General features: G+C 37.6%; 1 protein-coding gene across 3 annotated transcripts in view; it reads left to right on the top strand.

Moving 5' to 3' along the window:
• NFATC3 (nuclear factor of activated T cells 3) overlaps nucleotides 1–15,101 on the top strand; it is a 66,489-nt gene extending 51,388 nt beyond the window's left edge. For 2 of the 3 annotated variants that reach the window (XM_040570730.1, XM_040570732.1), the window contains exons 10-11: nucleotides 2,937–3,038; nucleotides 11,604–15,101. In XM_040570730.1, the coding sequence (XP_040426664.1) occupies nucleotides 2,937–3,038; nucleotides 11,604–11,728 (227 nt within the window). In that variant the 3' untranslated portion in view covers nucleotides 11,729–15,101. The remainder of the gene's footprint in view (nucleotides 1–2,936; nucleotides 3,039–11,603) is intronic. The other variant, XM_040570731.1, reaches the window with a different exon arrangement.
• Nucleotides 15,102–16,967: the final 1,866 nt, after the last annotated feature.

The raw sequence follows: 16,967 nt of genomic DNA, 5'->3' as shown, positions 1-16,967 counted from the left end.
TGTGACATCATAACCAGGACATGGACTTTTTTGTTACTGTACAGAATAACTTACAGCTTGTGCCATGACTCTGCAGCACCCCCACACTGTCTATATTAGCTATAAACATCATGTGCCCATGAAAACTATACTCCTCCTAACATTTCATACATCCTTATTAGTTTGGTTTTTTAAAAAATAAAAAGTAATTTTTAGTAAAGTTGGTGTAAAACCCAAAACTTCTAAAGTAAGTACGTCTTATGGCTTGAAGTAGTAAGTTGCAAGGTCACTCATCATGTCCTTGAGAGTTTGCCATTGCAAACATGGCCTTCCATTTGCCTATTTTTGATCATCAACCCCTAGAGTCACAGCTGGCTGCTCCACAGCAGAGAAGACTGAGGGTTAATTATAGCCTGGCAGCTGCTGCCCTTTTTTTTTTTTAAACAGGAAAGTTGACACTGTACTACTTGCTGGTTCTGTGGAGTCAAAACCAGGCTAAGTATGCGGTGCTAACTGTGACGTAGTTGCAGGGCTTCTCAACATAAATGCAGCTGATAGAACTCAATCCAGAGTTGACAAAAGAAGGCCTATATCCAAGGAAGCATGTGCTGCAATCTGTCCCTAATGTTCTTTGAGGTTTAGTGATCCTCGTTACATCTGTAAATACAATAATTCAGTCTACTGTCATCCAAAACACAAGTTTCTAGCTGGATGCAGGAATACCACCAAGCCTCGACTGTTGGTACAACCTGCCAGACACTTACATCAAACTGCCTTTTGCAAAGAACATGAAAACCCTACTCTGGCTGTACCAGCACCACAAACAATGTGCATTCTAGTATAGTTTGGGGGATCCACTGTTCTAGAAACAGCAAATCTTCCGGTTTAAGTCTGGCTGCCCACATCTTACTCAGCTCATAGCAGTAAAGGATATACAGGCTTTTAATCAGGTAGTGCTAAAACAAAACAAAAAACCTAAGTTACTTGAAGAGATCCTGAAAACCAAATGGTAGAACTCCATTAGCTTTTTGGTCTGCCTGGAGCCATAACAGAACTACAGTTTTTCATTGCCTTACACCTCTGACCCAAGTCTGGTGCAGCTAATGGAAACGGTAAAAAACTTTTCTCAGCTGTTTATGAAATGATAAGGTAGAAAGGTATTTTCATTGTATGGTTATTTGGTACCTCAAGTTCTATCCTACTTCACTGCTCATGGCACAAAACCCTTACACTGTATTACACACTTATAAAGGCTGTTGCTTTATTTACCACGTTTCACAAACAACAAGTATTGTGCCCAAGGCACATGCATGCTTCATTCCAGCAGGTGCTGGCAGGAGACCTGTTACACATACTACATACAGCGTCAGGAATTTGTAAGAGTGAAAATTCAATACTGTCACCAGCTTTGTAACTCAAATAACTCAGAGTCCCTCTATGTATGAAATTAATTGGGAAAAATTTAATCATATTTCTCTGCTAGAGTGACAGATAATCCTTACTGTATAAACGATGCTGACATGATGCAGACAACGTTGCTTAAAAGGAGTAATTAATTCCACTGTTCGCTTTGGAGGCTCTCACTGTGATTGTTGTCTGCCTCTTTGAAAGCCTGAGCTTTAAAGAACACTGTGAAAAAGTTAATTTGTTTCATCCCCAGGTAGTTTTCTGCCTGTCTCCCTGGATTCGATGTGTATTTAAATGTCACTTTCCTACTGGTTCTACCAGCTGGTGAGAAAATGCTCTTTTCTTAATCTCCAATTATTTGAGATGAACTAATGAAGAGTGAGCTTTTCTCAAGAGTTTGTCCTTCATCTGCTCCTTTCCTTCAAAATGGCAGTGGGTATTTCTTTGAAACAACTAATGCCTTCCACTTCCTGTTTAAATACAGGCAACTTTATGCTTTAAACAATTAAGCTTGAGAAGTCATCCAAAGAAGTAATTCGAACTGCTTGAATTTCAGGAGGGAGTGAGAATAAACTTCTTCATCCTCCCTGGAGTCCTCCCTGAGCACTGCTTAGAAATCATGCTGGCAAAACAGATGTGTGGCTCTATCCAGAAGGCACAGTTTAGCCAGTTTTCATAGCAGTTTCATTAATTGTATTAAAGGCCCATTTACAAAAATGTGTGGCTCCATCTTAGACAGAAAAGAAAAAAAAGGTATCCAGGTGTAAGTTCTGCATAGTCACTAATCACAGGTGCATAAATACACTCTTGTTGGTTAAATTAATAAATATACCATTCTACATTCATTTTTCCCCCAGGAACAGTTCAGTGAAGTACCGTTCTCCTCTTCCTCCTTGATCTCTCACAGTGCCTCTGACAGAGCCACCTACACCAAGATAATGTTTTGTTTTCCCACATTGCAAACTGTGTGGCCTTACTGACTGAAGAGCAGTACCTTGGGCAAAATATTCAGATAGTCTGACAAGTAAGGGGAAGCTAACAGCTGTTTACAGGAACTGTTTCCATTGTTTAAAGGATAAGAATAATAAAAATAAAGGTCTTATTTACTAGCACTACCATGCCTACCATGTTCAGTGGAGGTGATGTCAGGAGGTATAAGCACTTTTAATTTGACTGCATTAAGTAAAGCAGGTTGAGAAAACTGAAAGAGGAATGTTCTAAACCAACACAAATTCTAAATGAAATTTATGTAGCATAAAGTTCACAATTATACAAGTAGGTAGACATCCAGAAATATTAACCATTACCTTTATGGCTCTGGCTACAAATTGAAAAGTAATTAAATATATAAGATAAGTGATACTGTTTCTAATAGGCACTCTGACAATTTATAAATAGTTATGTCGACGTATGTAGTAGTTGTGAATGAAACTGGGTATTTAAAGTTAGTGCTGTTAAAAGAAAACTGAAAGTCACTTCCTGGTTGAGTGAACTGTAACTTCTTGGTTTAGTCCAGTCAGTAGTTATGTCTGTCTTCTTCTCTGACACAGACAGTTTTATCTCTGACCTGGAATACCAGCCATCAGGTTCAACAGAGAAATGGACTCAACATTCAGCACTCATGTCCAACTCGTATGTGGAAAATCTAGAGGGTGAGTCTGCTTACGGAAATGCTTCAATGTTTAAAATTGGAGCACAAAGGAGAGGGGAAGGTATTTTAATAGTCCTAACATATATAAGTGAAAAGCACTATATAGTACTTAAGTATTGCTATAATTGGACACCTGTGTATTCTGAAATAGTTGGAAACTTCAGAAGTTGTGAACCAGGTGTACACTCACTCAGTAAAAGCCTCCACCTGAAGTATATATAGCTGCCACAGAACTTCCTGAGTGCTGTAGAATCTAGTACAATAACAGAAGAGGATATGAAAATCCTAACTCAAATACAGCCAAGGTTGTAGAATGGCCAGATCAGTTAATTCTGAGAAACTTAGCATGTTTCTCCTTTTTTAAAAAAAGATACAGCAATGTCAATTTAAATAAATGGAACGCAGTGGCATACACTACCAGTCTAAGTATCAGAAATATGGGTTTCATAAATAGAGTTCTAGTTGAATGTGTACTATATAATTGGGAAAGTTCATCTGGATTTGCTTTAAGGTGCTTTCAGCTTCTTTGTCTTACGTATAAGCAAGGTAATTATGCACCGTGGCTCTTTTAAGTAGTAATGTTAGAAATTGACAAGTGGTATATTGGACGTGTTTGTATTTGTAGTCATTTTTCTTAAGTGTTTTTCACTTTACTACAAACATGCCTAAAATGCTAAAGAACTGTCCTGTCCCTTTACATATATATTCCATATATATAAATAAATGGACACACAGTCATGTACATATACTCATATATATGTAACATGTTTTACTTTCCCTGTAGATTTTTAAAGGGGAATACGTGTAAGTGTGCATTCAATTTAGAGTTGTTAACACTAAAGTAACCTAGCTCTGTTACAGCCTTAATAAAGCTCTTACACGATTAGTGTGTAGACTTACCTTAGATTTGCTCACATAACTAATTTAAAATAAATCACACCACTGGTCTTTTACCATCTTTCAAAAACTGACTTAGTCCTGCTTTACTTAAATCATCAGAATATGATCAGTAAGGTAAGTAGCTACACTTCAGAATGGCAAAACTTGCGAAAGGACTCCCTACACTGAGTTGACATTTCAACATCTTGAAACGGCAAACTGATTAGTAAAATACCAGCTCTGGCTTAGATTATTTCTGTGTTCTAGACTATTCCCTGTGCAATTCAGGATCTAGTAGGTACAAAATGATTGTTGAAGTTCTTGAATGATGGACTCAATGGAATAATAATAATAATAATAAAAAAGAAGCATGTATTAGTCTTGTCAAGTAAATGGTGAGACAGAGGTTGGCAAAACCCAAAGGTAGAATTACAAGATGTAAAATAAGACGCTTCTGAAAGGGCACACAAATGGAAAACCAGACCCAGAGAGGAACACACTTATTCACGAATGCTAGCATCTGAGAAACACGATTGGGAAACATGACATTTTTTAAATTAAAGTAATAGGTATTTCATCTAAGAAAGCTAATCAGTGAGATGCTAATCCTGTAACGTAAACTAATATTTACACAGGAAAGCCAGAAGAATGGTTCTGTGTCTTAAAGAATGCTTAGTGTCAAATCAGACAAAAGAACTGTATCAATCACTAGGATGGATGCCAGGCTTAAATTAAGAGTATAGCTTCTGAATTACTCCACTGAACAGGACAGCAACCGTAACTGTAGCGTGCTGCAGGAGATCAGACAATGTGCAAAGGCAGGAAACACACGAATGGAATACCTGAGTCATCCTTTATAGAATGGGTAAGTGTGACAAGTGCTTCATGGAGCGCTAAGTCATGAGAGGAACCCACAAGGGGAAACATCTCTTTATTTGGTCCCAAGTAGTGTACAGGAAGAAATATGTTTTTTTAACTAGTTCATTTTGTCACAGTTTCAGCATTACAGGCTGCAACAAACTTCAGTAGCCCTTTGAAAGGGGAACTGCAGGAAAACAGTAAAACTTAAGAAAAAAATAGATGGTCAAAAGGGTAAAATAGTTGCAAGTGGTCTGCAAACTACTTGCAAAGGTTCAGACTAAGCGTACAATTACCGGTTAGAGAGTCTAGAAGCTGTTTCCAAATACCAAAAACAGAAAAGAACATGAAAATTGTTAGGTTAAACTTGAAACCTGACCAACAGATGACAAATCAGGAATTCGGTTTAAAGTAGATAACCATCAACGACCTTAGAAAATATTTCGTGTTGATGTTCACAGCCAAGAAACTTGTGATTCTTATGCCAAAGTCCTTTGAAAGAGGGACTTAACGCAGGATCAGTCTCAAGTTGAAGTATCAGAACAAGGGTTTCACAACAAATAGATAAAACAGACAGTGACAATTCACTGCAACCAGATGAAACGCCATACAACAGTTCTGGAAGAGTAAGCACCAGTTGAACTATTAACCACAACGTATAACCTCTCACTTAACCTGATTTGGAGCCAGAGGACTGGAAGCTGATAAATGTCACACTGCTGCTGCTGAGCTATTCAGAATAGTGAAAAACAAAAACTGGCTGAAAATATCTACAGGAAAACCTCGTGATTAAAGAAAATCAATGTTACTTAAAGTAGTGGAAATTACAATAAGGGGAGGAGGAAACAGAAAAAAAACACTGCCCTATTTCCATACACACAGTGACAAGCTCTCTGGACTATTTTTATTTAAAGCAGTCTTAAATTTAAAATGGACAATTCTATGAAAATTCGGTTGTTTTAAAGGGGTGAGTAAATGCCAGGAATGAGTATGAAACCAGCAGAGAACAAATACTACTACACAGATAGGGTGTGTGCCCACATCTCAGTTATGGTCCCCTTCTCTCCTCCCTGAGCTCACAAAAGAATTAGGTGCTGTTTTGTTTAAGGTCAATCAGCAAGCTCAAAGATTTGGAACAGAAGTTCCGTTGAATCAGCTAGCTCTCTCCAGACAGGAAAATGAATGTTGGGAAGATGTTAAAAATGAATGGGTAGCTTGGAAAAGCTAACAAACAAAAAAAAGCTTACTGGGAAAGCAAATGAAAAAAGTGTCCAGCAAGTGAAATAATGGACCGATACAAATAAAAACCACTGATATGGCTACATGTAGTTAACCTTTGGAACTTACTGCCTCACAGTGTTGCAGATGCCAGAATTTTGCACAGACCCAAAAGACCCCTGTGAGAAAAATCCGGATTGGACTGTTCAGCACAAAAGATACTGTCTTAGGAATTCCCTCGGCCAGGCACGTTTTGAAGCCTGGTAGAAGCGTCATGATGTTTTTTTCTCTACTTTTCTCTCTGTCTCTGCTATTGCCCATTACATACCTAGTTTGTGATGTGAACTGGTTTCCTGATAGTCCTCCTTAGAGGTTTTCAGGCAGTATTTTTGACCTATGAAAACCTGAAATGGCAAGTGCTTATTACAGAGACCTGTAGAAAGGACTGATAGTAGATTACCATGCTGATTATAGATTACCAGCTTCCTGCAAGGTAAAGGAGGTCACTTCATTATTACTGGAATGTCCTTTAGGGTTCAGGAATGACTTATGTTTTTCTGTGTTCCTGTACAAAATATGTGGCTCTTAGCATTCACAGAAACTGGGGAAATGAGGTATAGACCAAATTAGGAGGATTGACATTTCATTGAAAAAGAAAACACCCTCACTTCTGATGTTAGAACTTCAAACACCTATCTCAGAGTTTACACTACATTTAAGTGTGCTTTTATTCCAATATGAAATATGTAGTAAGATGGTACAAGTATGCAAGATGACTCACAAATTGTGGCTCAGTCTCACACTGAAAAGGTGACATTGTAGAATTGATGAAACAAATAAAACAGGAGGAAAAAACAGACCATACAAATATATCAAAGCATCAGTTCCTTTTTAGAACTTGTTACTGCAAATTCGTAAAGCTGTTTTTTTTTGTTGTTGTTATTTATTTATCAGAAAACAACCTATTTTTAGAAGTCACCAGCTCTTATGATGTGATGTTTCATAACACAAGAACCCTGTTCTGTTCAAAGCAGCTACTGCAGATAACTCTTCGTAGGTGAGAATTTCTCCCAGGAAGTTGGTCCATATGGAACACAGGACACATCTCCATTGGAACAGCTGACAAGATTACAATTCATAGCTGTGTGTGTCACTCACGGCACAAATGGCTGAGCTGTTTGACCCAATTCTAGTTTATTTTAAAACTCTGGATTGCAAATTGCAACAGTTTAAGGAATCTTCACGAACAGTCTGGCTGTTCATGCAGCTAGCAGCTGGAGCAATAGCTTTATCAGCTGTCCCAGTGTAAGTCTTCAGGGAGCAAGAGACGAAGTCCTCTGACTAAAAGTTAAGAGGGTGGCAAGCGGGGAGCAGGGAAGGAGCTTCCAAAGAGTTGTGGTCTGGTTTTTATATCAAGCTCAGTGGCTCAGCTGTCTTTCATGTGTGTAGTCAGCAGGGACTTAAAAAAGCAAACAGAACACTGTGAAATCAAAACAGTGGGAACAAACCGGGAAAACAGAATGTGTGGTTGCTCTTATTTTACAAGCTTGACAGCAAACCCCAAAGTCAGAGCTGGTTATCTTCTACTCTGTTCCACTGATATGAGTGTTAGCATGCTGCTTATTTTTTTTTTTTTAAAGGTTATGGGGGCTGAGGCTCCAGATGACTTTCAAACTTTTTAGATGCAGCACAGGGAGCCGGAAGTGGGGAACCTTTGCAATACATTACAATCTTACCAGTATTTACAGGTCCAATCTAATCGGTCTGTAGCAGAAGGTTTTTTCTCACCATGCTAAATTCAGTTCTGCACCATCTATTTTTAACTATCGGTATAAATCTGCCAGCCAGTTTAAACTATGTATAGATAGTGGGAAAGAAAAGGATAAAATTATTGCAAATAAAGTAACAGCTAAAATTCTGAAGTCTGGGATAACTGCCAAAGAAGTGAATGAAATAGACCCTGGAAAGTTATTAAAATAATTTCCATTTAACAGCTTGATTTAAAATACCTGTTTTGCATTTTGATCCTCGCTATATTTGACAGTCAAGCTTTCAGAATGCAGTTACTGCTTTTGTAGTGGAAGAACTTGTCATATTTCTACACAGATTGTAGTGTGTGCCACTGCTCTCATTTTTGATCTGATCTAGTCATTATTAAAAGATAAGCAACCTCAATTGTTAGCACATAAATCATCTGATAACACTTTTGATGTTACCCATGCAATTGACATTGATCATCTAAAAACAAGTTTAGGTCATCAGTACCAAGTACTAAATACTGGCTAGATCTCTAATTATTTGTATGTAAAATATCTCTGATTCTTTTGGAAGTAGAGGTCTGGGGTGTGGGATTAGTAGTCAAATCACCTGGCATAAACATACCAAACCGGCAAGAGTTTTAGTATGGAAATTCAAAAAAAAAGAAAAAAAAAAAAAACAAGTAGTAAGTTGAAAGAGTCACAGTCCTATTCCCTTCCATCTTAGGACTCAGGAAATTGGCTCACCTCAAAAAGGGAACAGAACTATAAGCTACACTACAGGAATAAACCTGCCATACCATAGAACCTTAACAGCATACCCAAGATCAGTATTGCTCAATCCTGAGCAGGCTTTGCAGACTTCCCCAGTAAACTTACGTTGAAGGAAGAAAGGAAATTTTATGAAAAAATATGTGCGTGTATTTAAAAAGAATAATATATCTTGGTTTCCCGGCTTCTGTTTGCTGATTGAATAGCTTTTGCAGTTAAGTAAAAGGTATATGAAATCTTTCTAGCCATATTTCAAGAACAGCATGACCCCTACAGCCCATAGTTGAAAATAGAAAAGGTGAGATAAAGCATTTTGCCACAAGTATAGAAAAGAAGTTTTCTTTCTGTTATAAAGCCCTGTCAGCATACCCTGAGCTCTGGCCAGTCTCAGACTGTTGAACTAGACTTCCTCTCCCAATTTGTCATGTAAGAATGAGCCAACATTACAGAAAATCTGTGTTTATGTTCCTGAATTAAGTCTTCAGTTTTAATCACAGAGCAGTAAATGTTCTATGGTAATATTGACCCTGTATGGAGGAAGGTCACACATTCACATCCTAACTTGTGGATTTCTAATTTAGTCTTTAATATTAATTTTCTCAATCACAAATGAATACAAAGGGGAAAGCACCCTATGATTTTTACATTCAGTCTCATATATTTCTCTGCAGTCTTTTACTCTTCTTACCAATTACACGATTTACGTTTTAAACTTTCTTAATTTCTACCATCGCACTGTCAGACAGAGAAGTTAATTTTGATAATGCCGGTAAATACAGGCTGTCCTTCATAGAAAGCCAAATGTATCCCAATTTTGATATATCCTGGCATCTCATTAATCGCTGCCTTAAAGCTGGGTGGTACATCTCTTCCTGAGCTACCCCAAAGGGCTTCAAGGCTGCCTGATTCAACATGACTTCTTTGCAATGGTAGGGTTTTCCTACACTGGATCGGGGCTCCCCGCTGTCCCCTTACAAGCACATTATCAGAGGACTCATGGAACAGCCTTGTCCCCATGTCTCCAACCCAGCAGCCAGGCTGCCGTGCTGTGGGTTAGCGCACTTTGATCTTGGCTGCTGACTTCTGCAGTCTGCACTTTCTTTGAAGCATTTCTGCCGTCATCTGTACTTAACGTAAAGCAACCTACAGACTTCTGGAGTGTGCTTCCCCTGGCCATTTGTTGCCTGCAGATAAATCTCTGTTGGTCACAGGCTAAAAATGTTGCCAAAAAAAAAAGGTTCTGTAACACCAAAATACCAAGTGTAACAGAGATACCACACTGAGATTAAAAACAAAACAAAAAAACACTACAAACTAACCTGTAACTTTAATACTCTACCTAATGAATTATGCAGAACATTGGCAAATAAAACATCACATGACCAGCTATTGTTTTCATGATACAATGGGATTTAAGGAAAACGTAATGCCACATGGCAATGTGCTATTCACTTAGTAAACACCTTTGCATATGGGAACTACAAAATGTTGAACAGTATAGACCAGTTTGATGTGCTGTTGCCTACTACAGATATATATATCTAAAATCTATCAAAACGTAAAGGAAGTAAGAGTCTAATACTTTCAAAACAAAAACAGGATTTAGCTATGTTGCTTTTTATTGTACCACTCATCAAAGTTTTAATAGTACTGAATAGCTGCAGTTCTGGATTTGCACAAAGCAACCTGTTCAGCAGCATGCAGCAGATAATTGTTAGGGGTCCCACAGAGCAAGCCAGTGAGTACCCTGACAGAAACTGAGGGAGCACAGTACTTAGGCAAAAATCTGAATTTTGCTTAGGAAAAAAAAAAAAAAGAAAAAAAAAAAGTATCTTGTTTTTTTACAGCTGTTTACTTATGCATTATTTTGATAAAATAAAAAATATTTGGAAAAGCATTCTACCTGCAGTCACACAATTTTCAGTGGCATAGAGCCAGTTAAAGTTCTTTGAACAAAATTTTTTTTAAGCTTAGCAAATTGCAGTCTTGCAGTGCTCAAGGGAATTTGTTAGTACATAGGTCATCTGGACTGTTTTAACCTTTGGGCTACCATAGTGTGTATTTTTAAACAAACTGTCTTTGCACTCATGCAAGAGAATACCATTGTCATTGATCGACTGTTAGATAACAAACACCTCCTCCATGATTACATATGGGTACATGACATAAGGTGTTCTTAAAGCTTTCCTGCGTAAAGCACACAGACAGAGCCTGTCTACAGGAGCTGGATTTTGTACACATTCTACATACTGCAGAGCATTCACAATATGTTAAGCTTTTTAATAAAAGCAATTTACTAGCAAAAGAACAGTCTCTTAGTTACACGAGGAGTGGTCCTTATTCAACAAAAGGATCCCATTCTGTGCATGCTTATAGAACATCCAAACAAATTCACAACAGGGGCTTTTCTTCTACTACTGTCATTTGGCATATTCAAAATCTTGCTGAATAAGAGATACTCCACACGTACTGTGACACACACACACAGAATTGATCTGCATATTAGTCGATCTTAATTCTTGACTGTAGAAAAGCTGACTGATGACTAAGGAAGATTTTGTTACTGAAGTGTTAGAAACATAAGAATACTGAATAAGAATACTGAATAAGATTAAGAAGACTGGCCAATTAAATAGGTATGTAGTATTTAAAAACAAAACAAAACACATTCTATTAACCCAAATCCAAGTTCTGAGGAAGTTCTGTAAGTAGCTTGAGAGGGCCTGGAGTTATTTATTTTGCCTGTAACACTTTTGATCTTAGACTTCTGTGGGGAAATTTGTACTGAACTGACCTATGCTGTGGCTGATGGTGACCTTGTTTTCATGAATATGCATTTGCTCATTTTCTTCAGAAGTTTTAGAGATTTTCTGACATGTTTATGGTAAGTACAGAGTGTAATACGAGAAGCTAGGGCTTTTTCTTCTTGTTTAACTGTTACTGAAGTTCTCTCATTCATCCTCTGCTACTTAACTGCACCAAGGCTTAGCACTGCAATATTTTGATTTAAAAGAGATGGATTGATGAGTTCAGCATTTTGGAAAGCATAAAAACAGCCACTTCTCTTTTCTTTTTTTTTGTAGTAAATGAGATCATAGGAAGAGATATGTCACAGATCTCAGTGTCACATGGAACAACGGTGGCCACCCAGTCTCCACGTACATGCCCTGGATCTCTGGAGACGAGAATATCTGACGGAATCCAGTAACAGATAAGCTTACAACTCAACATCCATGAAAACTTCACAGTCTCTCTGAATACTTCTTCATCCTCTTCCTCTTTAGACTTACTGTGCTTCCAACTCTGTGGCCTTTATGAACTGGAACAGTGGATCCTTGCAAAGCCCTCTTAGTGGGTTACGTTTTTGATGTAGAGACAGAGCATTTATAGTTCCTCAGATGCTGTAAAGAGACTTCTTAAAATGGACATGTGGAATCTACACCAGATACTTAAACTGTTTTAACGTTACAAACAAGCTTTGCTTTTTGCATTTAAATAGAATACTTTTATATTGTAAGTGCTTCAAATGTGTGGAGATGTTAGTTTGCTCTTATAATATTCACAGTACTGAATGTGGAAAAAGATTTAATACACATCTTCAGTGTGCTGCTTTCCCTTAGAGATAGTATAGTTTGTAACTGATGATTTGTTAACACCTTTTGGTCATTTTGGAAAGCCTTTAAGCTTATATTGTTTAATTTTATTATTATTATTTTTTAATATGATCTTCCAGTGGCAGATCATACCTGTCATCTGAAACCAATGCCATGGAAGCCATTGTGTATACAAATGCTGTAGTGTTTTCTTTCTTAGATTCGTAGGAAGCAAAGCCAAATATAGATCTGCACTTGTTTATAAACTTAAAATGTTACTTGATAGGCTGCAAAAAGACCATTCCATCATGAAAGTGTTGGGATAGAAATGACATTCCAAAAATTTAACTTTTATAACTTTGTGGATAATCTTCCTGTACTTTATTAGCACAGGCTCCTTCTTGAAATAGCTTTTTCTTAGAAAGTTACATTTGTAATCAAATTTGAGAAGTAGGGTTTTAGATTAAAGAACAGCAACATCAAAGCCATGTTAGATACAGGAGAAATTTTAGTATTTGCTGAGGATCCAGGTGTTCCTATTAACCCTGCAGAATATGGTTTTGAAGTCACCAATTCAGTGGCATTCAAGTTTTCCACGCAATAAATCATTTGATCACATCTGTATCTTTTATGTGCTGTATGCCTGACCATGCCACTTTGAAGTCCTACGGAGATGACAATTACAGTTCCTTAAATTTAAACCGTTTATAAACTTCAGCCTGCTAAAAAGGCATTTCATGTGAATTAGCGATTAGGTAGTATAATTTGCCCACATTTAATTGTAAATGCGTAAAGCAGAAGCTACCAAAGAAATGCACAAGATTCATGGCAGCAGCAAACTGCTGTGCTCAAAGGATGCATTTCCCTTGGCCACATAACCTGATACATCTTAAGCAATCTGTTTACATGGTTATTAAAAGTCTCAGGCCTCTATGATTAGAAACCTAGGAGAGGATCTGAAACTGCCTGCTTAGGTCACAAATGTTTCCCTCCCCCACAAGAAATGGTAGTTTACATAGCTTTCTGATATGGAAAATACAGGGTACAACAATCACAGCCAAATAAGATGAGAAGTGTCTGAGGTTCAGTACATTTAAGATGTTAGTTTTAGTTCCTTATTTGGGTAAGCCATGAAAAGAGAATACACTCAATTTTGAAATACTGAAAGCGTAGTTGCACTGAAACGTTCAGACAATTATGGACATGTTAACAGCTAAACACACATGGAGGACGTGCCTCTGTCCTGTAGAAAATTATTCTAGGCTCTTAAAATTACAGTAAAATGTAAGTCTTAAAGTGGACTTCATTACTGAATTATAATACCTCTAAGAGTAAATTCAGATTCCTGATGTTGCATTTTGGCAGACAATCACAGGGGAAGACTTTACATTCAGCCTTTTGCAGGCAAACCAGTACTCCTAAATTTAAGTCAGCACCCCAGCTCTACCATTAAAGTAGTTACAACTGCATCTTTGTAACAGCTGAATCACGTACTTTTTCAAAGTCCATACATTAAGCAGGTGAAATTAAACTCTTTATCAATTGCTTCCTTTTAAGAGTGCAGCCTGAAGCTACGATCTCAACACTCCATAGTTATTTCAAACAACGCAAGGACACTGTGTACGTGCTGGGAATCTAAGCATCCTTTTTGTGAATGTATTGTTCAATGGTGCAAATCTTTAGATTTGAAGTAAAAGATTGGCATGGCTGTAATCTGAAAAGTGTGGTATTACAACTGTCCCTCAGCGATGGTGCTTTACTCTGTCCTCTACTCATTTACATTAAAAATCCTAGAGAAGGGTTGACATGCTCAGAAATGCATCTACTTATGTTTTCAACATTTAAAAAAAAAAAAAAAAAACAACACTGTAAGCTATGTAATTGTCTTCAGACTGTGTGCTGGTGGCAAGGCATGTTCCAGTTTTCATCCATTTATTGGGTCTTTTGCATTAAGCATCGTTTGTAGGAAAATTCTAACTTAAAAGCTTTTCATACTGTATGGGATTTATGCTCCTTTATCCTACTGGTACAGACTCTCCTTGCAAGTTCTCCAAGTAAGTAGCTGGAATTCATACTGTACCTAAAATATAGGAGCCCAAACAATCCAGAGTTGCTATGCACTAAATTTTCTGATGCCTTTAAATACCTTGATGCCTGTAGACATAGAGATGCTTTCCTATTTAAAAATGAAATTAAAAAAATATATAGCTTTGGATACTAAAGCAGTTTTGTATTTGCCTTGTAAAAGCTTCAATACAAGGGTCTTAATTTTATTTTAGCTTGTGTGATAACGTAGGTAAAGACTGTTAATCTTGTATAATTTTAGTGATATAAAAAGCACACAATCTCTATTGGACTATGCAAATTTAATTAAACAGCAGAACCCGGCAACTGTTGATATTTTGTTGGCATCCACTTTCTGGCCCTTAAGTCCTTTCTTCTTCCTGAGACCTCTTCCAAAACTTTTACTAATTTAGATTGTCCTGAAGGAAAGCCTTAATGATGAGGTAGCTTTTCTATAAGGAAGGTCAGAAAAGATCAACATTGAAAACAAAAGCTTATGGGACAATAAATTAATCCATGAGGGAGGGAGGGAGTTTTATTTCTGAGATTAACATAAACTAGCAATCTCAATTTCTGTAGTGAAACTTTCATGTTGTCAGTGGAACTGCCATCCTTTTTAACCAAAGAATGAAAAGAACATGACTGTTTTGTTCTGATACAAAGCTTTGAAACTCTATTTTTGATACTCAGAATGGATGTCATTCCTTGAGGTTCGGAAATCATTCAAATTGAAGTTTTATATTTAAAAATATGGGACAATAAAGATTAAGTTCTAGATGTTTACAGAGCCTTGTATTGTAATTTCATGTACATTTTGTATTTTAAACATTTTTGTAAGTTATGATTGCAGTGCTACTTGCAGAAATAAAAGGGAAGAACTTGCATTTAGGCTCTTAAATCAGTGTTGAAATAAATAAAAAGAACGCAAACGCGTTGTCATTTATTTAAAATGCATTTCTGACTGCAGGGTGGGAAGAAAATCCCTAGTTGTGATGCAGCGGTGACAGCTGCACTCCATCATGACATATAACATGAGGGACATTTAATATTCCTCCTTAGAAGAGCGATGGGTTTGAACCAATGTAGTAAGTGCGTGGGGCTCAGCTTAGCCCCAGGAACAGTGAGCCTGTACATAGTGGGTGGGCGATGGGCAGCTGTGACAGTTTCACTTTGCACAATAACTGGTGATTTCCTGCTTGCAAAGCTGATTGTTTCAGTTAGGCTGTCATAGGATTATTTTCAGAAATTATTCCAGGAAATATTCAGGAACAGCATTATAAACAGTAATCTCCATCCCTGAAGGGATATTATCACAGGTGAGTTAAACTGTTTCAAAAACAGATTTAAAATTCTTACAGTCTGAATTATTTTTTTTAACCCAAGGTCAGCTAATCAATCAGTACTGAGGGAAATGCCTTTGGCAACGGCAGATTCAGGCCCTAAAAACTACATCCCATCTCAGTGGTACTAGTGCTACTGAAAAGATTTATTTATTTATCTCCCTTTCAGTTTGGCCACAGGGTCTTTTATTCATCCGTGGGATCCCGCTTGCATACTTAGGTGTACTGAGGCATGCAAGCATTCCAGTTTCAATGCTGAAGCAAAGGTCTGGCCTTTGCCTAGCAATGCACACCTGCCCCAGAGTGAAACGGAGCGGAGATCACCGTGATCTCCTGCTCACATTGCACAGTGAGAACATAGACCAGTTTAGGATTAGCCTCTTATTTACAGTGCTTGTCCTGAGCAATTACCTTCACCGAATGTTTTTAATCTATAAATATAACAGAAAGGGGTGGCTACAGTGCCAGGAACTGAATGCAAAGTCATTATACCTGACTTTTACTAAATATATACATGGTTTTTCAAAACTGCTCCACAAGTTTTTTAGTATGATTACCCGGGATATAATTAGCATATGCCAACAACACTAGTAATAATCCATGGATTGATTGTATAATTGTATATGCTTTACTGCCAATTCAAGCCTTTCAGATGCAAGTAAGCTGAAGGCTGATTCACGAAGATTGATAGGGTCTGAAAGCTGATAGGCTTTGCGTTCCAGCCAAGGCATTTAAAGCTGAGCATGGCTGACCCTGAGCACCCATGCTGACACCCCCATCTGTTGTGGTGCAGAGCAGAGGTAGTTGGACCTTACTCTAGGCCTTGTGAAAACATCACTTCTAACTCGTAAAACACTGCTTTGTGATTTCAGGCAAGCAAAGAAGAAAATACCCTGTTAAAGTCAGTGCCTTTAGAAGAGATGAAGTGCTGGCAAAAGTCTCAGTTCTCTTAATTTCCTTTCAATACTCCACAGCAATACTTCTGCTATCTGCTGCTGTTTCCCAGCTTCTGGCCCTGTCCATGCCATCTCTCCCAGCCCAATTCAAATACAAGTGTACTCTGAATCCAGCACTTACCCTGCTGTAATGAGTTAGGTGAGGGTTGAGATCATTTTCCACATATTCTCCCTTGCCATTTCCCAACCCCCCCTTCCTCTTTGGCTTTTATTAATCGACAAAAATAATCAGGAAGTAGCCACTGCTGTAGTGATTAAAGTATTAAGATACTTGAAAGGCCCCTAGGACTGCATTTAGTTCAACATGGAAAAGAAAAAGGATTTAAATTCATACATAGATTTGCATGAATCTATGGTAATTAAAATTGACACTGAACCTCATTCTGCCTGTTAAGAAGAGCAAGTTTTATCAGTCCTTTACACAAAAAGCATCATCATTTGCCGGGAGCATATAAGAAAAAGAATTACTTTATAATAACTTCTTGCTACCAGTA

The sequence above is a fragment of the Cygnus olor genome, chromosome 12 (genome assembly GCF_009769625.2).
Source record: "Cygnus olor isolate bCygOlo1 chromosome 12, bCygOlo1.pri.v2, whole genome shotgun sequence".
Classification (NCBI taxonomy): Eukaryota; Metazoa; Chordata; class Aves; order Anseriformes; family Anatidae; genus Cygnus; species Cygnus olor.
Note: the sequence above shows the minus strand (reverse complement) of the source record. Positions and strands in the feature narration are given on the sequence as shown.